Source organism: Hippocampus zosterae, chromosome 6, assembly GCF_025434085.1.
Source record: "Hippocampus zosterae strain Florida chromosome 6, ASM2543408v3, whole genome shotgun sequence".
Taxonomy (NCBI): domain Eukaryota; kingdom Metazoa; phylum Chordata; class Actinopteri; order Syngnathiformes; family Syngnathidae; genus Hippocampus; species Hippocampus zosterae.
In genome coordinates, this window is record NC_067456.1 from 22313756 (window position 1) to 22335681 (window position 21926).

At 41.0% G+C, this 21926-nt stretch overlaps 3 protein-coding genes across 7 annotated transcripts in view; 1 reads left to right on the plus strand and 2 right to left on the minus strand.

Annotated features, from left to right (window-relative positions):
- Nucleotides 1–21926, plus strand: part of LOC127602307 (golgin subfamily A member 7-like) — a 362070-nt gene that overhangs the window by 67282 nt on the left and 272862 nt on the right. The gene's annotated exons all lie outside the window — the stretch shown is intronic.
- On the minus strand, nt 233–6361 carry LOC127602285 (lysosomal membrane ascorbate-dependent ferrireductase CYB561A3). The gene is made up of 6 exons (XM_052068351.1): nt 6100–6361; nt 4963–5167; nt 2035–2243; nt 793–947; nt 531–699; nt 233–446 (listed from the first exon to the last, which is right to left on the minus strand). The coding sequence occupies exons 1-6, from the start codon at nt 6103–6105 to the stop codon at nt 423–425; spliced, it is 768 nt and encodes a 255-aa protein (XP_051924311.1). The 5' UTR covers nt 6106–6361; the 3' UTR covers nt 233–422.
- On the minus strand, nt 11975–20107 carry hdr (hematopoietic death receptor). 4 transcript variants are annotated; one of them, XM_052068296.1, is made up of 10 exons: nt 19954–20107; nt 16678–16828; nt 16381–16509; nt 16141–16252; nt 15960–16051; nt 15651–15740; nt 15517–15545; nt 15339–15410; nt 14073–14109; nt 11975–13696 (listed from the first exon to the last, which is right to left on the minus strand). In XM_052068296.1, the coding sequence occupies exons 1-10, from the start codon at nt 19981–19983 to the stop codon at nt 13407–13409; spliced, it is 1032 nt and encodes a 343-aa protein (XP_051924256.1). In that variant the 5' UTR covers nt 19984–20107; the 3' UTR covers nt 11975–13406. The 4 variants fall into 4 exon arrangements, with proteins under 4 accessions (XP_051924256.1, XP_051924254.1, XP_051924255.1 ...); XM_052068294.1 differs by having other exon boundaries at nt 15174–15410; XM_052068295.1 differs by having other exon boundaries at nt 15517–15581.

Genomic DNA, 21926 nt, shown 5'->3' on the forward strand with positions numbered 1-21926 from the left:
TACCATGCAATGTTTGACTATACAGTACCAGACTCTTCTTTGCTGCCACCTTGTGCAAGGCTCGGGAATTAATCGTACTGACATGCAAAACCTCGCCAATACGGTACATAATGTCATTCTTTGGACGTGAAGTTGGGGGTTTCCAGGGAAAAACTGAGCAATGAAAAAAAAGTAATAATGAGATCATGGGCGTAACTGTCGCCAACATTAAAGAAAAGAAAGGCACCAACTCCGAGGAATAGACCTTTATTAATCGCACAATGGGGATAATGCACACACTATTTTTTTATACACAAAAAAAAACAAAAAACAGTGTTGCTTGGTTATACATTCAGGAACAGAACCCTAATTTAAAACGTCATCTTTGGTTCCGTTGAATAGTCCGATTTGGCTTTGACAATGATGGAAAGCAATTTCCATGATTAACTTCCTTCTTGAAGCAAAGGCTGTGGGGAAATGATAGAACAGGTTTCCATTTATATTAAATCACACACATTTTTTGAATACATAATCTATCATGCCGGGCTCACCGTGTAGGTCACGTCTGCAGGCTGGCTTTCTGGCTTTTGCCACTCACGAGTGGACAAAATCTTAAGGACAACTAAACCAAAAGCTATAATCAACACTCCTAATGAATTTCCCAACAAGGCCTCAGTGGGAAGTTGTGAATACGGCTGAGACCCACTGGTATTTCCTTTCCTAGTAAAGGATTTGGACATAATATTCATAATAACCATTATTTTTCAATGAAATCATGAGCGCAACAAACAGGGAGCACTGGGGAGCACTTACAGGACAAAGAAGAGTTTTTCGTTAATGCCTGAAATACAGGCCGCTATGCCAAGTGTCATTAAGCTGCCTCCCATCCAGACATGTTGGGGTTTCAGGAGTTTGCGCAATGAATCAGGGGACCATGGAAGGAGGAAGACGACCATCCCTGCAGCCCACTGGGTTGACAAATTAATAAAAAGACAAACACTCACACACAGAGCTGAGAAAAAATCATCTTGTCACATGAAAAGCACACGACTCTACGCATTTTGGGGGGTTCTTTTTCAGGTGAGACATACCCCCCAAAAATTGAAAACTATTTTAATGATGATTCAAAACAGTCAGTCATGTATAACATCACCTTCCTAAAATAATGACAAATGTATTTTTCCCTGAAAACATGAAAAACTGAACTAAATGCCGATTGTAGTTGGGGTTTCCACTCTTTCCTTGAAATTATTTTCCAGGACGATTTCATTGATTACAGTACGAGTCAAGGTATCACAATATACCCTAATAAATTCCACCCCCCAAATTTGGAGAAAGGTAAAGGCTCCCCTTACAGCTGTGAATCGATTCTCATTTTATACCCCCAAAGAGCCGTTCAAAAGACTAATTCGTGAACATCACAAGTCTATTATAAAATCTCACTTGAACGATGGCATCAAAATGACTTTCGTTTCCAAGTTAATCAAAACGATGGAATACAGCCGATTGACTAATGAGCTTGGAATGGCTTGGAGGGAAGCCAAAGCCCGTGCTCGCATCCATGGCACTGCCACAGCCAGGGTGACTAGCCAGGGGCGCAACGGTCTCTAAAAATTGCATTTCATGTTCGAGCGCCGCTTTCTGTGCAAACACACATTATTGTAATTGGGCTGAATTGGTCATTACGTTTTTGCCATTCACATATTTTTTGTTTCTGCTATCGGACAGTGGAGAAAGTATGATATACAGAACTGCGTGAACTATAGCCCAGTAAAGAACTTTTTGTTCCTCTCGCATATGCCGCATTGTATCACGTGACCAATGCGTCGTGACGTGCTGCACGTCTATAACACTTCGCACGCGTGTCAGAAATCGTTGCAGAGTGTAGAATGCAGTGCGTATCTCCCGTAATTGATCCTTTTAGTGACATGCAGCCATGCCCCCCCCCCCAAAAAAAGTCAGGAGATAGGCCTGTACTTTAAGAGAGTCATGATATGAAGAATATATCCAGCGAAAGTGATGCACATGTCACGTTTCTGTACATACGAGTTATACCTGTGCAGCAAAAAGAACTGTAGTGATGAATCCAATCCAGCTGTGCAGGGAGTATAAATTGGGGATGTTTGAGGCATTGTGATTGCCAAACACAGCGCAAAGTCCAATAACTGAAAGTATCAGGGCGAGGAGCATCAGTGCAGCATGCAGCAATTTCCAAGGAAGTTTATTCTCTCCCCACGTCAAAGGGACACGGTACAACACAGCTCCTGCACGGAAGAATATTTTCAATTCTATTAAAAAGAGATCCCCTGAGATGCCCATTGCCTGTCAGGGTTGCAACCACAGCTTCAATAGTGCATGATGATGATGATGATGATGATGATGATGTTGAAAAGATTGAATGAGGGTTGTTCTCAGAAAAGGTGGTGCGCCCTGGGTTGCGTACCCAATTTGAAACCCAATATTTATTTTCCCTTTAAATTTAATCAGCAGTTTTAACTGTTTCCAATATCCATCCATCCATTTTCCGATCCACTTTATCCTCACAAGGGCTTGCTGGAGTCTATCCGATCTTTGGGCAATAGGTGGGGTACACCCTGAACTGGTTAGCAACCAATCGCAGGGCACACAGAGACGGAACAACCCCCTGCGCTGACAATCAAACCTCGGGACAATTTAGAGTGCTCCATTGACCTGCCACACACGTTTTTGGAATGTGGGGGGAAACCGGAGGACCCGGAGAAAACTGCAGGCACGGGCAGAACATGCAAACTCCACACAGGAAGGCCAGAGCCACAATCGAATCCTGCACCTCTTCACTGCTAGGCCGACGCACTCACCAGTCTACGTACAATTGGTCATTTGTACCTGTTTTGCAACTGAATAACTGTATATAAGGGCTGAAGCTGTTTAAGTGTAAATATAATTGATAGAAAAAGGACGCTCTAAATCGTGCATAAATAGGAGCATACACTTTCTGACCTTCGGGTTGAGTGAACGCTGGCGCGTTTTGGCTGCCGCTGCTCAACCCGTATTGTTTTGTGTTTTTTGTTATTGTAAAGTGTCCTTGGGTGTCTTGAAAGGCGCTTATAAATAAAATGTATTATTATTATAATAAAAATAATTTAGCATTAAGTGCTCAGTGTTTGATGCCAATGTAACAACCGATTAGACCAGCGACATTCAACAAACTTCTGCGAACACAGGGCTGAGTTCACTGTATTTATTCATTTTATTCATTAAAGCATACATCATTTGGAATTTGTTTTCCAAAACTTTTGGGCTCACGTCACAATCCCGGACCATGATTTCTGACAACAACCCATGACTCTCTTCCAACATGTGTGTCCGTAATATTCATCAAAGTGGTCCATTTCCGATGCACGATTGTATTTTTGCATTTTCTTCTGCTTTTTTTTGGATGCCGCAACAAAAGTGTGCTTGTGATGGTAGTAAAGTAACAGTGGATATTGAGAAGGGAACATAAACTGCAAAGTGATCTGCGTTGATGCAAGTACATTGGCCGAAGGACATTGAGTTGGCCTGTGTTTGAAACGTGTGACATAAATAAAGTTGCCTTGCGTAGCAAGGTGTCTCAAATCCTCCCTCCCTCCATTTCTATGCGCATCCCTGCATCTGTTGCGTGTTATCAAATATATTGTGAAGTCGTAAACAACATTCTTTTAACAATATTATTTGTAAAGTGGCTCATTTTTATATGCATTTGTATCCATTTTTTGAATATGTGAGTCCGATTCTGAGTCTGATTATTTCAATAAGAACTAATCACAAGGTAAGATTGTGGTTGAATTTGGAAGCTTCACTCTGCAGAATACTCTCTAAAATCAAGGCCAAAATTTAGCACCAGAGAGACTTTTTTTTTCTCACAGTCACGTTACAGTATGTGAATGACTTGCAATGACTACATTTTTTTTCTTTTTATTCACAAGTTTCTAGATGTTTATCAAATAAAAAAAACAACACATTGAATACTCTATCTTAAGGACATTGCTGCAGTTGTGTATGAATACTGACTACATATTAGCAATTCTAAGCTGAGAGAGGGGATGCCAAGAGTGCAGTTGTTCCCCCAAGAATTCCTCTAATCGTGTTTATCTGTCTATCCTTTCTTACCAAAAAACGTAACGTGGTGCAAAAGCAATGTTTTTGCTCTCATTTTCCAATGTGCGCAAAAGGCCCCATTTCTCTTTTCATTGTTTCACACAAGTGAGGTCTGGAGGGTCAGAAAACCCGTAGCATCTGCCTACTTGCCTGACGCAGCGCAACACATCTCCTTCGCATACAGTTATCACTTGTGTCATTTATCCTCAGACATCACCTCGTGTTTCAGCGTGAAATGCAAGGCCCTGTGTTGTATCAGTGTACAAGTCCTGAATATTGAAGACATCCCACTTCTTGCAGGGCCAGCATACACACTGGATGCATCACCAGTTGAGCATGTTTGGGATGCTCTGGATAGGCATGGATGAATGACAAACTCAGGATATTGATACATAATGCTACAAGAAATGAAAAACATGCCTTTATGTTTTTTTTTAAAGTGTCAGGTATATAATCTGCCTAAGTCAGTGGTTCTTAACCTGGGTTTGATCGAACCCGAGGGGTTCGGTGAATCAATCTAAGACAACCCAGACTCAACATGTTAATTAGTTATGACTCACCCGCTTCGCCATCCCTGGCTGGTTCATTTTGTGCACAATTAAAAAACGTATACAGGCACTTTACACTTATACTAATTGTGTTTTCTTTTTTTCTGTTTTTAATGTCTTGAATTTGTAAAAAAAAAAAAAAATTAATGGTATTTTATTTTTCACTAATGAAGGGTTCGGTGAATGTGCATATGAACTGGTTGGGTTCAGTACCTCTAACAAGGTTAAGAACCACTGCCCTAAGTGAAAACAAAAGTTGAGAAATACAAATAAACACAGTATGCCCTCAGTTTGGAAGCAGAAAAAAAATATTCACCGTTGCCATACAGCACCAGCATACCAGTTACCATTAGGACCGGGTGCCAGTTGAACTGAAGGGAAGAGCCATCCCAGGCGAAACCACCACGCCACTGGCTGTTCCAGAAACACACACACACCACGCAGGCCAGACCCAAGCCCAAGCACAGAAAATACCATATGTTGAAGCAGGTAATGGACCTCATCCTGGAGACACTTGAACACTATGAGAAAACAAGAATATTATTGTGAATATTTCCCCACAGACACACTCCACAATCTTGTAGATTAGCTGTCGAGGTCGAGTCTATCGATGCTGTCTGGGAATCTCAAGACAATGTTTGTCCAAATTACTGAAATGCGATTTTAAAACACTGTTTCAAATATGATGAAAATAACAGAAACTCACATTTTAAAATGACTCCTTTTAATAGATTCAACTCTTACTAAATGTGAACGTGAACATCAACAATAAAAGACAACAAATCTTAACATTAATTGTCCAGATCAACAGACTCGTTCAATTTCTTTTACTTTCACCTTTTATTTAACAAATCCATAACTGCTATCAGATAGGTGTTTATTCACGAAAGAGTCTTATCTTCGCCACTTTGAAATGATGATCAAACTTAATACTCGGCACAATTCAGCCAATCATTTCCTCCACTCATGATCCCAAGTTAATATGGGACCACCCAGCTGCTCCCGTTTGATCTCACTTTGTTATATCTTTATAGAGTAGTTCCAGTTTCACGCTGGGCTGTATTAAAGTGTATGTGTGTGTGTGCGTGTGTGCGTGTGCGTGTGTGCGTGCGTGCGTGCGTGTGCGTGCGTGTGCGTGCGTGTGCGTGTGCGGGTGTGGGTGGGGTGGTGGGGTGTGTGGGTGGGGTGTGTGGGTGGGGTGGGGGGGGTGGGGGGGGTGGGTGGGTGGGGGCAAATGAAGTGAAGAGTCTGCGGTTGATGCGTCAACCTGAGGTACTGTATCTACTAGCAAAATAAAACACCAAAATAAAACACCAAGTGGTAAGGAGGGTAGATACAAACGACATCGGTTAAAAAAAAAAAACTTCCCAGATACGTTCCGATCAATCACAAGACAAGGGCCATTTAAAATATGTCGAATGAAATTCGAATCTACAGCAAATCAAACATTTACCTTCATCAATGTCGCAAAACGTGGATGGTTTCTCCTTCAGCAGTCACTTACCTAAAGAAAACCCCGTCCTCGTTAACCTTAGTTTATGCTCCCACCCGAGTGACTGCAAGCAAATAATAATATCCGAGTATTGTAGATGCGTCCACTCTTGTTGAGGAAACCTGCGACATAAACTAAAAACGCCAAGCCGAGCCTTGGAGCTGCGTCAACTCCATTGCAACCATAGGTCATTTCCTTATTGGTCGCGCAAAGAAACTTGGGAGTCATTTCCTATCATTTTGTGTCAGCTGATCCGAGAGCACTACCTGGTGGTTCCAAGATACTGAAAGGGTTTTTTAAATGCAAAAAAATCAGTGGACAAAAATGTAAATGGACGCTCTAAAAAATCCTCGGTGTTAGTCTTGTCAATCTGTGGAGTTTGTGCGATATGGCGGGTTACAGTTATGATTGAATGTATTTTTTCCTCGCTAAAATGATCCAAAACGTCATGACAGCCCATATGAAAAAAAGTAGTACAATATACATGAAGTCAACTTTATAAAGTATACGCAAGTGTATGTGTATAAAACGTACTTTTTTCATAGTAGATTGGAACAAATTAAGTTTTAAAAGCATACTATAAGTATCTGTCTGTATATTTTTCAGCCCAAACCAAGTATACTTAAGCATAATTCTGTGAAGTTTATAAAAATATAATATTGAAAAAGTACAGTGCACTTGTCCATGCGCCAAACCAATGCAATTCAAATAGGACCAAATATTTCAAGAGGATGGAAAATATTCGCAATAGTTTGCATTGTGTTAATGGAATAATAAATTCAAAGCAACGTGATCCGCAAATTAAAACACAAAACACAAAATACAATTTAACGCAAGTAAATCAATGAATACTAATACTAATTAACTCATGAATCATATAAGATAAGATATCCTTTATTCGTCCCACACTGGGGAAATTTACAGCCTCCAGCAGCAAGAATGTACGTGGAAAGAAGAAAGAGAAAAAAAACAACAAACATCTTTCAATTAAATGCAATATGAACACAAAATGGATAAATCGCAGTACTATTTACAATTTTCCTTCACATCATTTAATTATTATTATTATTATGATTGTTATTTTTTATTCATCAGCCTGACAGTAGTCGGTAGGAACGAGCGTCGGTATCTCTCCTTCTTGCACCGCGGGTGTAACAGTCTCTGTATGAAGGAGCTACCAAGTGCTGTCAGGGCGGGCTGGAGGGGGTGGGAGGGACTGGCCATCATAGCTTTTAGCTTAGTTAGCATCCTTCTGTTGCCCACCTCCTCCAGAGTGTCAAGGGAGCAACCCAGGACAGAACTGGCCTTCCTGACCAGTCGCTCCAGTCTCTTTCTGTCCCGTGCTGAGATGCTGCCTGACCAGCAGACAATGCCATAATGGATGGATATGGTTCAAATACACGTCTCTCTCTCTCTCTCTCTCTCTCTCTCTCTCTCGCTCTCTCTCGCTCTCTCTCTCTCTCTCTCTCTGCCTGACCAACAATATACAGCCAGCTCCCCCCAAAAATCACAAGATTGTTGTAAAGCTTGCCTGAACGTTTAATTGCTTTCATGAGTAAAAATGTCACTCTGTGATATTATATTTGTTAAAACATACAGTTATGACGTAATGATATCAAACTGGAAATAGATTTTGTCACACTTTGTCCTGCAATGCAGATTGTGTTGCTCATTTCGGCGTGCGAACCTTGGCCACTTGGGGGCAGGATAGGACAGACAAACGGACATACTGAAAAATATATAGTTCTTAGATTATATATGTATTTTTTTTTTTACCTTTATTTGGGTGTTAAGTAAAACAGTTGAGAAAAAATTCTAATTTGCAATTCCAACCTTGCTCCACACAGAAGAGTAAAACAAGTAAAAATAAAAGCAAATACATTTACTGTATACCACAAACTGTAGATGTACAAAGTAGTTACAGTACATACACAATACATAATATTACATGTATATACAGTACATATAGTGAACACATGTTTCATATCAGGCAATTTTATGTGTTGAAGAGTGGTCCACTCTTTCGAGGTAGAAGCCTGGAAATAAGATTGACCCAAAGTAGTATGGATTTCGGGAACAGAGTGCTGACTGAAATTGCTGCTGGCATGGTGTATGCGGGGGTCTATCATGGGGAGCAGAGAGTAATGTGTTTTTTGAGATAAAGATGGACCAGTGAATTTGTCTGTGAGCAGATAGTGCCAATTAACCAGGAAGTAGACTGTTAGAAAGAAAAGGTGCTAAATCTGTACCTTTAAGGATCCAATATCTTGTCAATGGGATCCACCCTCAAAGTTACAGCTATTGTAGCCATTAAACAGTTTACACATTGGGACACTTAGCCTAAAACAAGCACTGTAATATGATAATTAGGAGAACACATTTAACGAACTATAGGTCACGAACAAATTTCAACAATAATGAACGTTTTAAATTGCATGCTGTAAAGCATCCTGGGAACTGAAGTGTAAGTGTTGGAGTATTGATAATATTATCGCAAGTCAATATCAATATCAGATTGATCCTTGCCAGATGAGATCAACACAGGATTTTCTGTTTTGCTCTCTTTTGTTTGATGTTATCTGTAAAGCACTTTGTTATTTATGAGGTACAATATAATGGGTACTCTTCTAAATATATCATGATAAAGCTGTTTCCTGTTACATACGTTAGCAAAACGATTATACATCAATTATATGTATATATATACTGTGTATATGTATATATATATACTGTATATATACAGTATATATATTTTTTTAAATCCTCGTCTCACTCCTCGCGTGTGTCCGTCCCTCATTCGGCTCGGGTCCTCTACCAGAGGCCAGGAAGCTTGAGGGTTCTGCGCAGTATCCTTGCTGTTCCCAGCACTGCACATTTCTGGACTGAGATGTCCGATGTTGTTCCCGGGATCTGTTGCAACCACTCATCTAGTTTGGGGGTCACTGCCCCGAGTGCTCCGAAGAGGTACGACTGTCACCTTTACCTTCCAGGCTCTCTCCAGCTCCTCTCTGAGCCCTTGGTATTTCTCGAGTATCTCATGTTCCTTCTTTCTGATGCTTCTATCATTTGGGACCGCTACATCCACTACAACGGCTTTCCTTTGCCCTTTATCTATGATCACGATATCTGGTTGATTCGGCATTACCACCTTGTCAGTCTGGATCTAGAAGTCCCATATATATATATATATATATATATATATATATATTCATTCATCTTCCGAGCCGCTTGATCCTCACTAGGGTCGCGGGGGGTGCTGGAGCCTATCCCAGCTGTCTCCGGGCAGTAGGCGGGGGACACCCTGAATCGGTTGCCAGCCAATCGCAGGGCACACAGAGACGAACAACCATTCGCACTCACACTCACACCTAGGGACAATTTAGAGTGTTCAATCAGCCTGCCATGCATATTTTTGGAATGTGTGAGGAAACCGGAGCACCCGGAGATAACCCACGCAGGCCCGGGGAGAACATGCAAACTCCACACAGGGAGGCCGGAGCTGGAATCGAACCCGGTACCTCGGCACTGTGAAGCCGACGTGCTAACCACTGGACTACCGGGCCGCCTTATATATATATAAGTGAAGTCAAGATGGCGCCCGAGTAGGCAGCCGTCGGCAAGTGCTCTCATGAGCCTTGCTTTTTTTTTTGGTTTGTTTTGTCACTTTGTGTTTGTTACGTCGTGTGGACCCGATGTGGATTTTTTTTTCAGCATTTTTGGCCACGACATTCATCAAGGAGGAAACTCTGTGCTTGGTGGTTGTGCCTTCTCGGCAGCATGGGTATACCAGCACTGTTTTTGCCTGGGAGGAATGTGGGCGCCATTTGACTGTCGTTGCTGGACAGTCCCGGGGCGCTTGTGTCTTGCGCCTGTAATGGGCAGCATTTTTCACAGCCCCGCTTTGTTTAGCGGAGAGATCGGTACTGTTGAACGGTCTGCGGCTGGATGGATGTATGTCTTGAGGAGCCGACGATGAGAAGAAAGGAGCGTTGGCGCGGAGCACCGATTCGGATTTGGAACTGGGAGTCGCGGCTTGGAGTTTGAAGCGGATTATGTGGGACAGGAGAAGTGAACTAATCTCTTTTCGTCAATGGACGCTACAGCTTCGTGTTTGCTTTCAAAACTTTGCTTGTAGCAGACGTGTGCACATTTTCAGCATGATGTCTCTGATCCACTGGTGAAAGGACACTTTGATCCTCTCCTCTTTCATCTATAACTGCTTCAGACAACAAAGTGTATGCAGAAAAGTGGTGAAGATTGCACGACTGTCTCTGTCCTATGTGTTGTGTTGTTATTTTTGTTATTTTGACTTCCAGCAGCTCCTATTTTTTTGTTGTTCTACTTCTTCCTTTCATAACTTTGCTGCTGTGAATCTGGAATTTCTCCATTGCGAGACTAATAAAGGTTTTCTTAATCTTATATAGGCGGCCCGGTAGTCCAGTGGTTAGCACGTCGGCTTCACAGTGCAGAGGTACCGGGTTCGATTCCAGCTCCGGCCTCCCTGTGTGGAGTTTGCATGTTCTCCCCGGGCCTGTGTGGGTTTTCTCCGGGTGCTCCGGTTTCCTCCCACATTCCAAAAATATGCATGGCAGGCTGATTGAACACTCTAAACTGGCCCTAGGTGTGAGTGTGAGCGTGGATGGTTGTTCGTCTATGTGTGCCCTGCGATTGGCTGGCAACCAATTCAGGGTGTCCCCCGCCTACTGCCCGGAGACGGCTGGCATGGGCTGCAGCACCCCCCTCGACCCTAGTGAGGATCAAGCGGTACGGAAGATGAATGAATGAATGAATGAATACTTCAACAGACATGGCGCATCACTTACATCATGTGTGCTCATTTTCACTGCTCAGTTCTTTGTGTGGCATGTCGTCATTCCTCTTGAAACCGGTATGATTGAAGTGAGTGAAGAGTGATTTGTACATTGTCAGACACTTATCGCAATAAACTCAATTACACACTGTGATGTTTTCCAGTAATTCAAATGCACATAACCGGTGCACAACTTTTGTGTTTTTGCAGTGTGGAGAGATATTGGATATTCTATGTTATTTTGTTGTTTGAAAAGATCATGTAAAAATTTGGAGTTTATTTAATCATGGCGCAAATACTCTTTCAAAAGTAGTAGGTTGTCACATGGGAAGAAAAACGTGTTTCATGATGCATTGACAATTGAAGTCAATCACTGCTCTCTGAAATTTAATCAAATCAAATAGGTGAGGGATTCCCACCCCTATTTGCAAGCATTCAAAATATGCCACAATCAATTGAAATTAACAGACATTAACAAGAAAAAAAGTGGGGGATTTCTAGCAGATTCACATTTACTGCCTTTATTGAATGCACAACTTATGTCCTATGATTCCATTGAGACATATTCAACCCTGGAGGGGATACATGTAAGACAACTTTTTGTGTGGAGAGCTGTCAGCTTGGATTTAAAAAGAAAAATGTGATGCTTACGTCCCAAAAACGTGGAACTCAGATCAATGTATTTATTGTATGAATTTATTCATCTGTATATTTAGGTAGAACTCCTGAAAAAAAACTATTTAAAAAATTGTCAGTCGTTCATTAAGCACGAAAACAAACAATGCTTCCATTAAGTGAAATACCTAAAGACCCGTTTAACCACTAAGCATGAGCCTTGACAGGGAGTGCTGCGTGGGTAGATTAACAGAATTTGACATGATGCCACTCCCAGGTTGAGTCATGCGGTCAAAGGTACATTCATTTCATGAGATGTCTTTTTTTATGATGGTGGTGGTGTCAGGTGAGGGGGGAGGTCCTACACGTTCCCCTGCCCTCCACCTCTATTTCAAAAAAATAGTGCGTGGCAAATCTTTCAGAAAGAGTTTTATTGTTGCAGTTACATTGACACATTTCAACAATAGTTCTTGAACATACAGGAGGGGTACAAAAATAGAATAGTGTACCTACAATCCTATGTAGACAAATATCAAACTTCAAAAGGTATTTTAAAATGACTGCCTGACAACATTGAGCACTCAGTGGGATAATTCACAACGAAAAGTGTAACCACATCAAACTTCAGAAGTACATAGACTTAGCAGCAACATATAAATTAATATTTTAATCTAAAACTGACAGCCCTTCACCTTGGGGGGGAAGCGGGTGGACAAAAAAAAACGCTTAAGACAAGCGTCCTCAAAGCTTTAGTGCTGTCATTAAGACATCTTCAGCAAAGCGCCATGATGCAGCTGAATAAGGCTAGCATTCAAAGGGCTGATTGAAAAATGTCTCTCCTTCATCGTTTCAGAATGTGTATGTGCTCCAAACTCAAAACACGGAATAAGTAAAAATAAATAAATAAAGAAAGGTATCCAATTCATCTGTGCTAGTTGTATCCAAATCCAATGACAAAAGCAGACACAAAGTTAATCCACATTGTTTGCCAATGGAATTCAATTTCTAACATTTCATGAAACGAAGATTTCAGAAACATTGAGTGGATGGAGTAACGGACATAAATCTCAGTAAAACACCTAAAGTGCAGTTAATTCGAGCACCTATGTCAATCACTCACAGTAACAGCAGCCAAAGTTCTACAAGAGACAAATTAAATCATCTCAACCAGTTTGGATGTAAACCTAATAAGTTAGGATATATATGCTCTGTAAAACTTTGTCAAAAAATGCAAATGATGTAACTCATCATCTTACTCTTTCGCATTCATCGTCCTAAATGTCCAGTGTTCATTTGCTCAACAAACAAAGTCATTCCTGAGGCATCTGAGAGTCACAGTCACTACGCAAAATACTTGTGATTGTTCCTGAAATGCTTTCAACAAAAATGAGAAGGCATTTTCCACCTGTCACAGTCACTTCACAAACTCCACAACACACTTGTGGTAGTTCATTGAAATGCTTTCGACAGAAATGAGAAGGCATTTTTCACCCCAGTCAATCACTACACAAACTACAGAAAAGTACTTTGATAGTTCCCTGAAATGCTTTCAACATGAGAGATGGCATTTTCCATCTGTCACAGTCACTTCACAAAGTACACTTTTGTGGTCGTTCATGGACAGAAATTAGAATGCCTTTTTAACCCCAAGCATTTGTTTTATTGCACCGTGCGATTTCACTACGGCGCACTATCAATGCCTGTGCATACGTCTGCGAAAACTTGCAAGACGCACAACTGTGTCACAATCCGGTGGCGTGCACAAAACTGCACTACATCCGGTCATATCATCATCACAAGTATGGAAAGAAATTCCAGACGTTCTGCAAACAATTTGTCATGACTAGTTCTGTAAAACATAATGGCCATTTTCCAGTGCTTTCGCCTTGATTATCTCAGCCGTACGTCTTTGATCAAACTTCAGCAACGCTTTCAGCAGGTCATTTAAACTTGCGTCCTTGCCCTCCTTCTCCAACCAGATGTTCAGCAACTCGTGAATCCTGTCCTCATAGACAAGTGGGTCTTTGCTTTTGATCACATTGCTATTCAGTTCAAGTTGATGGAAGAACCTCTTGTAATAGTCGATATCGACTTCCTCGAAATACCGGAAACACCTCCTGAGAGATTCTTCACCTGCAAATAAAGTTTAAATGTTTTCATTCATCTATCTTGACTTTATTGTACAAATGGGTTCCTTGAGCTGACTAGATACAAGTGGGTTTATGTTTGCTGGATGTGAAGCACTAGTGTGTAAGTTAAAAAAATAAAATAAGAAAACCAAAAATAAAACAAGAGAATGTCTCAAGTAAGTCATGACAACACATATTGGTCAATGCGGCTGAGTGCATTTAACTTCAGTCAGGTACAAGATAAGGATCAATGGATCCCTGCCAGCTTTTTGCCACAATACGAGAGGGTGTGCTGAGTAAAAGCAATCTCATCAAACAACAGCCTTCCTGACATTTAGTAGCCACACTTTGACGAATACAAAAGAATTGTGAAGACTTACCATTTATAGGAATCAGCTCTGGAAAAGGCTCATCCTCCTAAAAGACACAAAAGGCATTCCAAATAAATGGTTGATATTCTTACATAAGGTCCATTCCCAAAAATGAAAGCATTTGTTTGCCAAAAAAAAGGTGTGCTGTTGAGTAACATGCCCGATGCGGTTTACATCCTTTGCCTGTGACTCAGTTTCCTGGCAACACAAAGTCTGATCGACGGAATCGGAGACCAATGTGTAAGCAACGAAGATTAAGCAAGTGCAGTTTTGCAGGGAGGGGGAAAATATGCTTATGTTTTTAAAACTCATTAAGTACCAGCCAATTCTGGACCAAGTCTGAAAAGACGTTTAAAAACGTCTTTGGGAGTGAATGAGTTAAGAGGTGGCCTCATTTTCTTGGCTGTTTGTTAGTTGGTCATACAAAAAGTCTCAGAGGATGCATATCCTCCCCCCCCCCCACACACACACACACACAGCGCTTGAATTTCATCCTCCATGGCGGCTGATCTTTGTAGAAATGCAGCAAGCAATGCCTACTTCTCAATAGAAATAAGTGAAGTTGCCGCAAATCAGGTGAAAGCTCTCTTCTAGTTCAACTTTACCTCCAGCTTTACCTCCAACTTGCAGCAGATGATAATCACCCGTTTAGTTTTTTCCCATTTGTGGACAAAAATTGGAAAAGGAGTTGTATCCTGTAGCCCCACCCCCCTATATTTTTAAGAACCAACATTGACAAATAAGTTTGTTTTTTCTTTCTTACTTTCTATTTTGAAAAAGGAATTCTATTTGGATTTAGGGTAGACCCAGCCTTTCACCAGTCAACTGTGATAAGCCTCAGCACATCCAAAACCCCAATGAGAATAAATGGTGAAGAGGAGTTGATTCCATAAAAGTGCTCACATTCCACATTATTCCAATTTCAAGCACTTTGAATTTTAAAAAAAAAAACTGTTGCCCGTGTCAACTTTGAAAAAAGCGGTATTAAAATGAAAACCTCTAAGATTTCACAGAAGCCTGAGAAAAAGGTGGAAGACGAAAGAAGGCATGAAGAGGTGAGAGTCAGGGCAAGAAGTATAAATGAAGCCAGTCTGAGTTTGCTGCTCTCACCCTCAAATCGGGCTGAATGGCAGTCAGAGACGCTCGGTGGGCAGAGGCGGGGAAAGCAGGGGGCTGGTTGGTTAGATTTTGTTGGGAGTTATTGGCAGAGCTGTTGTGGCTTTCACACAGCGCTTGGCACTCATCCTCCATCGTGGCTGAGCTTTGACCTCTCACCCGTGGCTGAGAAAAGATCAGACTGGAGCATCCCGGCTTTTGGCTTTGTTCGTTGTTCCCCTCTAGCACGTGCTGCAACATTTCAAGAGACTTTGTCCATATCCTTTTTCAAAAAGTCTGTTTAAATATTCCTCCTTCCTCTTAATTATTCACAAAGTCATGCTGACGTGAAACTCACCTCAGCTTTCAGCTCGTTTCCTACAGAGCCTAAGGGGAAGATGCAACCACCAAGATTGTCCAAAATTTGGAAACAGGGAGAGGAATTGTACACATTTAATTAAAAAAAAAAAACATTTTTGGGGTTGCACCTACCTCTTGCCAGCTTCTTCGTACAGCAGTAAATTAGTCCACACAACACAAAAAGGAAGGTGAGCACACTGCACACAATAATGGCAGTGTTTCCTAGATGCGGTTGGGAGGGAGAGAGAGAACCATATAAGCACCACGGGAAACATGACAAAGGTTTGAATATGTGTTAAGGTTTTGCATATTTGATCAAATCGGGGCCATTAAGCTTTTGAAAACAATTTGAAACGCGTATTAGAAGTCATTTGAGACCCAAAACAAGTGGTAAGTTTGATACTTTCGGCGAGGCATTCAAACTATTAGTTTCCACCATACCTGAGGCAGAGTCAGACTGCAGTGGGATTTTCTTGCACTCTGTGTTTGAGGTCGCACTGCAGTTGCGAACAACCTTTTCATCCTTCTCACATCTAATTTACAGCCAGGAAAACAACATTTGAAGCAAATAAAATACAAGTAACGCTAACCTGTCATGAATGAACAAATAGTACATCGTCACCTTGAACATTTACTGCAAATCTCGCATGCTTGTTCGGGTGCACAGAATCGTCCTCCTTTGCACTGACATTCGGTGTTTTGGGTGCGGTTACAAGGCCAGACAATCTCTTGATCTGAAACAACAACAACAAAATGCCTTGTGTAATGGAATTTATGATCAAATCATTTGAAAAATATGTGTGAAATATGTATATTTTTTCTCATTCCATTTAACTGTACAAAATTCACCAAGCAGAAATACCTGGACCGCACTTGGTGCATGCGATACATTGCGAGAGGTGATTGGCATGTTGAGTGTATGTTTCATCTGCACATTTCTCACACTGCCCCTTTTCACCTGGCGCAGTGCAGTCTGACTTCAAATAAGTACCTGAAACAAGCACGTAGCAGTCACTGTTTAACTGAGCATCAAAGTCAATTGGTCCCTTATCAAGTGAGTCAATGAACCCAATTGTGCCAAGGTCAACGACCTTTTCTTTGCGTGAGACACACCTACGGTGTCAGTGGACTAACACAGTCCAGCGTGCATTTGCCTTACCAGCTGGGCAGTTTAAGCAACAGAATTTGCCGTTCCAGTACTGCCCATCTCTGCAGACGGCTTCCTGCCGGGTCCAGATGCTTTGCGAGTCTTGGCCACCCGGAGGAAACGTGGCAGTGGATGCAAAAGACCAAATCAACACAAAAATGACCTAAAGGAAAAGGAGAGTCTCTCTTCAGCCAATGAAATAGCAATGGTTGGTTACCTCTGTTTCGTTAAATATTCATTCAATGCCCTTTCTAATATTAAAACTACATGACCGACGCAGGCGGCACGATGGTGCCAGTCGGTCGACTGGTTAGCACGTCTGCCCCACAGTACAGAGTTCGATCCCGGTTCTGGCCTTCCAGTGTCCTTGTTTGTCTATGTGTGCCCTGAGATTGGCTGGCTGCCGGTTCAGGGTGTCCCCCGGCTACTGCCCGAAGACAGCTGGGATAGGCTCGAGCACCCACGCGACCGTTGTGAGGATAAACGGATTAGAAAACGTATGGCTGGATGATCAACATAGAGTAATGACTGAAAATATTCACATTTCTAGTCATATAAAACCCAAACAAAAAATTTAATCAAGCAGCTGTCTTTGTGAGACGTGCGCATGGGTATGCTGGTGCCGATCTCAGCCAGTGGCACGGCCTTCAAAGGCTTCTGTGCTGGCCTAAACATGATCAAAAGCACTGAGATGCACTACAAACTTTGTAAAATATTGTATACATTTATTTCCAAGTCTTTTGTCTCCATTTTATAATGCGTCTTGGCTGTGCAGATGAATTAAAGTCGTTTCTGGGTTATCATGAATAGATATACTGTATATATATTTTTTTGTCCAATCTGATTTCCGCTTCTATTGTATGTGTTTCTATGCCAATGTAAACTTCCAAACAGCTTCGGACTCAGGAATGCAGGCCCTGTACAAACAACGTGATCGATCTTTTTTTTCCCTCCCCTTCAAGCTTTCGGATTCAAAAAACAGAGCCTGCTTCAGGGAAGTCAGGGAATATCTGCATTTTTCTGTCCTCCGATTGGTCCAGATATACTTCCGTGGGATTCAGTACATGAAGCCAAGTCAGACGTTTCAAAATAGAAAAAGAAAAAAAGAAAATGTTGACATGAGTAATTATTAAAAGTTGTGCCTATAATGGGTGTAAAAGTGTTATTCAAAAAATAAATGCAGTCATTCAAGTCAATCGTATCAATTAATGCAGTTTTATATAAAATTCGTATAACTGAATGCATCAATTTTCTTCTTTGATTAGCTCATCATAGCATGTCAAGTCAAGTCAAGTCAACAGTATTTATAGAGCACTTTCGAACAGCCATCGCTGCATACAAAGTGCTGTACATGGAGCGATTTAACATACACAATAAACAGTAAGACGAATCGGTAATAAAGGCAGTGGAAATTAACTGTTGGCATTTAATCTCCCCCTCACCCTACCCAAAAACAAAGAAACAAACCTCGCCTGGAGGGCTGCACGATATTGGAAAAACATGCGGTATGGATGTTGACTACAGCGATATTGATGTTTTTGCAATATTTAACATGCATTACATTTTTATTATCCAATATTTACATGCGGCAAAATAAGCAAGCTCCGACTGTTTTTCGCAAATTAATGGTAATTCCTCTCAATAATGTCAACTTTTGGGTGGTGATGGCATTTCGGTTTGCATGTGACTACCGGTAGTCCAATTCAGATGAAAGCATACCACCAAGGTGGTTTCTTACAAAGCAAATTAAAGGCACGAGTTGGGGCTGGAGATGGCTGCTTTTTTTTTTTTTTTTACATATACTACTACTACTCTGAGGTTATAATGACAGTTTTAGCATATGCTGTATGCCAATTGTGAAACTCCCCGTTTTCAGTACATGTGCACATCTCATGCCCACCTCAACCTCTAAAAATAGAACGATCACCGCAACAATGGGGATTTTATGGACACGAAGCCTTTTCCTTTCCATAGGCACTCAACTGTAGAGACAAAGCCCAACGTCACTTATTGGTCAGAAAATATGACCAATCATCCAATCTATCAACATTTTGGAGTTCATGGCTATCCAAAGCAAAATTTTAAACTTTATGTCAGATGTCAATCTTTCGCTAAATTTGTGCAGGCAGTCCTATTTTTTGCCCATCTCAACCGCTGCAAGTATTACAACAATCTTCCCAAGATTTCGGATTTTATGGAGCCTATCCATTTTCCATAAATTTAACCATTTTCCTCCCTACATGCACTCAAATAAGAGTAATGTTGTTGAATGAGGAAATCACTTAACGTCCATTAAAATGCAAAGTATTGGGGTGATCATGATGAGATTTTCTGAGGTTGAAGTGGGCCTAGGTCACCATAAGTTTCGGTGGCCATTTATTGCAGCTTTCTGACATTCATCAATGTTAAGTTTTGTTTTTCTCACGTTAAGCATTTTATGTTTTATTTTTATGTCCCCATTTAAAGTAATTGTCCTGAAGAAAAAAATATTCGAACTACATCATGTCATTTCATAACCGATATCTGTGTATCTGCACACACACGCGCAGGCACACGCACACAAAATACCTGCACTGCTTTCGTTCTAGACACGCGTGGGATTAGCATCCATAAAATTCCCAACTTTCCATAAAGCTTTGAGAGTGATGATGAAATAAATGTGCACGATTCCACGCACAAGAAACTGAACATGAGCCGCGCCTCAAGTTACGTTTGAGAAACGGCTTTCCGAAGTTGGAACAAATGGTTTACCCTCTCAAAACAGCGAGGAATTTCACAAGTCATCACCGGGAGATTTTGGCACGGAGGCGCTGACAAACTAACTGGAAACTCCCTCAAACAACTTATCTGTATTCAACTCGACTGCTGGATATCGAGGGGGGGGGGGGGGGGGAATCAATCTACTTCTTCTCGGCGTCAGAAACGTTAGAAAATCATCGTATTCATTCCACTCTGTAAGTACACGGGTCAATACAGCACATGCTTTAGCGACAGCACGGCGTAAAAAAATATTTTCTCTCTCTCTCTCTCTCTCTCTCTCTCTCTCTCTCTCTCTCTCTCTCTCTCTCTCTCTCTCTCTCTCTCTCTCTCTCTCTCTCTCTCTCTCTCTCTCTCTCTCTCTCTCTCTCTCTCTCTCTCTCTCTCTCTCTCTCTCTCTCTCTCTCTCTCTCTCTCTCTCTCTCTCTCTCTCTCTCTCTCTCTCTCTCTCTCTCTCTCTCTCTCTCTCTCTCTCTCTCTCTATACTGCACACTAAAATTGGCGTTGTAAGAAAGTGTAAAGAAAACTTACAAATGGGATTGTGTTCATTCTTCGGTACATATATTGTAGTCCAGAAGACACGAACCGGCCACACGTTCCTACTCTGAAAAGTTGTTGACTGACAAGGAAAAAAGTCGCAGGTGGGACTCAATTGCCTCATCTTCAATACGTCACGCAAAAAGGGCGGGGAGAAAGAACTGTCAAGCACGCGATGACTGGATAGATACCACCAAGGGGAGGGGCGTGGGGTTTAAAGTGAATAAATATGGTATTGTACCCCAAATAAAAGTAATTTCTACCCCCCAACCCCATAAATAATAATTTTTTTAAACCATAAAAAACAGACGTATTTTTTAAATATTCTGTTGCACTTTTCCTTGATTTCAGTTCACTGTTCATACCCACCGAATGAAGTGCCAATAGAGTGGAAAAAATAAAGTTGTACACCATTTATGAAATTTCTGTTGAAGGAGCCATCCTTCAACAGAAATTTTAATCAGCACTACATAAGTAATTGATAAAAAGGGAACAGAAGAGCATTTTACGTAATTATTTGCATGGATGAAATGTACCAAAGCGACTGAGCAAAACTGTAATAAAAATTCCAAACACAGGTGTATGTACACTGCCCTGAGAAAAATAATGGAACAATGATACCAATTATTATTATTATAATTCCTTCCTTTTTTTTTGACTGAAAATTTGAGACGATGACATCAAAAGAATAGCATGACATATACTTTCATGTATATTTGGATCTGATACACAACTTAAAAGTCAAGTCAAGTCAAGTCAACTGTATTTATAGAGCACTTTCAAACAGCCATCGCTGCATACAAAGTGCTGTACATGGAGCAATTTAACATGTACAATAAACAGTAAGACAAATCGGTAATAAAGCACCAAACAGTAAAACCAAGAACAAATCTAAGTCATGCTGAGTCGAATACCAAAGAATACAAGTGAGTTTTGAGGAGGGTTTTGTAAATGGACACTGTCAATCTCACCCGGTGCCTTTAAAACATCCACATTTTTAAAGGCACCTACAAAAAGGTGCGATTTTCCATGAAAATTCATATTTATCATATTAAGTAGATGTTATGGTGTCAGAAATGCACACTGGTAAATATCATACTTATTTGTTTGTTTCATATTTTTTTACAAATTAAATGTAAAACAGGCTGATTGAACGCTCTAAATTGTCCCGAGGTGTGAGTGTGAGTGTGAGTGAGTTGTTCGTCTCTGTGTGCCCTGCGATTGGCTGGCGACCGATTCGGGGTGTCCCCCGCCTACCGCCCGGAGACAGCTGGGATAGGCTCCAGCACCCCCCGCGACCCTAGTGAGGATCAAGCGGTTAGGAAGATGAATGAATGAATGAATGAAATGTAAAACACGGTATATGGAAAAAAACAAAACACAATATGTCCGCTTGCGGACATTGTGTGCAATGTCAGGGTGGAAATTTTTGGGGAAAAAAACTATAATATAATGAGCACATATGATGTATCTTAGCAGCATGACTAAATTCACAAGATGACAGGACAGGAAAAAAGTACACCAACTATAGGATGAAAAATATGAATCACAAGGACAAATATTTATTTGACAACTATCTACTGTTTCAGCTTCCAGTGAAGAAAGACAACATGCTGGTCATAATGACACTGAATCATCAGCGGGTCTTTTAAAGGGGAAGGTCCCATATAAAGACAGAGCGGACACATGCAAAAGGCTAGATAGGGTTATTAAAATAGAATATAGGTGATGAAAATAACTTCATGAAATACTAGAATATACATGATGTATTTAGTTTTGCTTATAAAACAATTTGCAGTTCAAGCAAACCAGGCAATAAAATGAACAAATAAAAATTGAATGAGTCAGTATCATTTAAGCACTTAGTACATATGGTAGTTAGCAGAGCAAGGTGTGGGGCATGCCAAATTCATTTAGTAGCCTTCCAATAAAGGGAGAAAAAAGTACATTTTTATTGTACTGGTTTT

What these genes read in the sequence shown, in the direction of transcription:
- LOC127602285 (XM_052068351.1), bottom strand. An exon ending in CAGTTCTTTTTGCTGCACAG is followed by an intron (nt 948 to 2,034) that starts GTATAACTCGTA and finishes TTGTCAACCCAG; the next exon opens with TGGGCTGCAGGGATGGTCGT. An exon ending in CTGCAGACGTGACCTACACG is followed by an intron (nt 447 to 530) that starts GTGAGCCCGGCA and finishes ATTTCCCCACAG; the next exon opens with CCTTTGCTTCAAGAAGGAAG.
- hdr (XM_052068293.1), bottom strand. Translation starts at nt 19,983, where the DNA reads ATGTACCGAAGAATGAACACAATCCCATTT. An exon ending in GAATGAACACAATCCCATTT is followed by an intron (nt 16,829 to 19,953) that starts GTAAGTTTTCTT and finishes CTTTTCCTTTAG; the next exon opens with GTCATTTTTGTGTTGATTTG. An exon ending in CCATTCAGCCCGATTTGAGG is followed by an intron (nt 14,110 to 15,173) that starts GTGAGAGCAGCA and finishes TGTGTCTTTTAG; the next exon opens with GAGGATGAGCCTTTTCCAGA.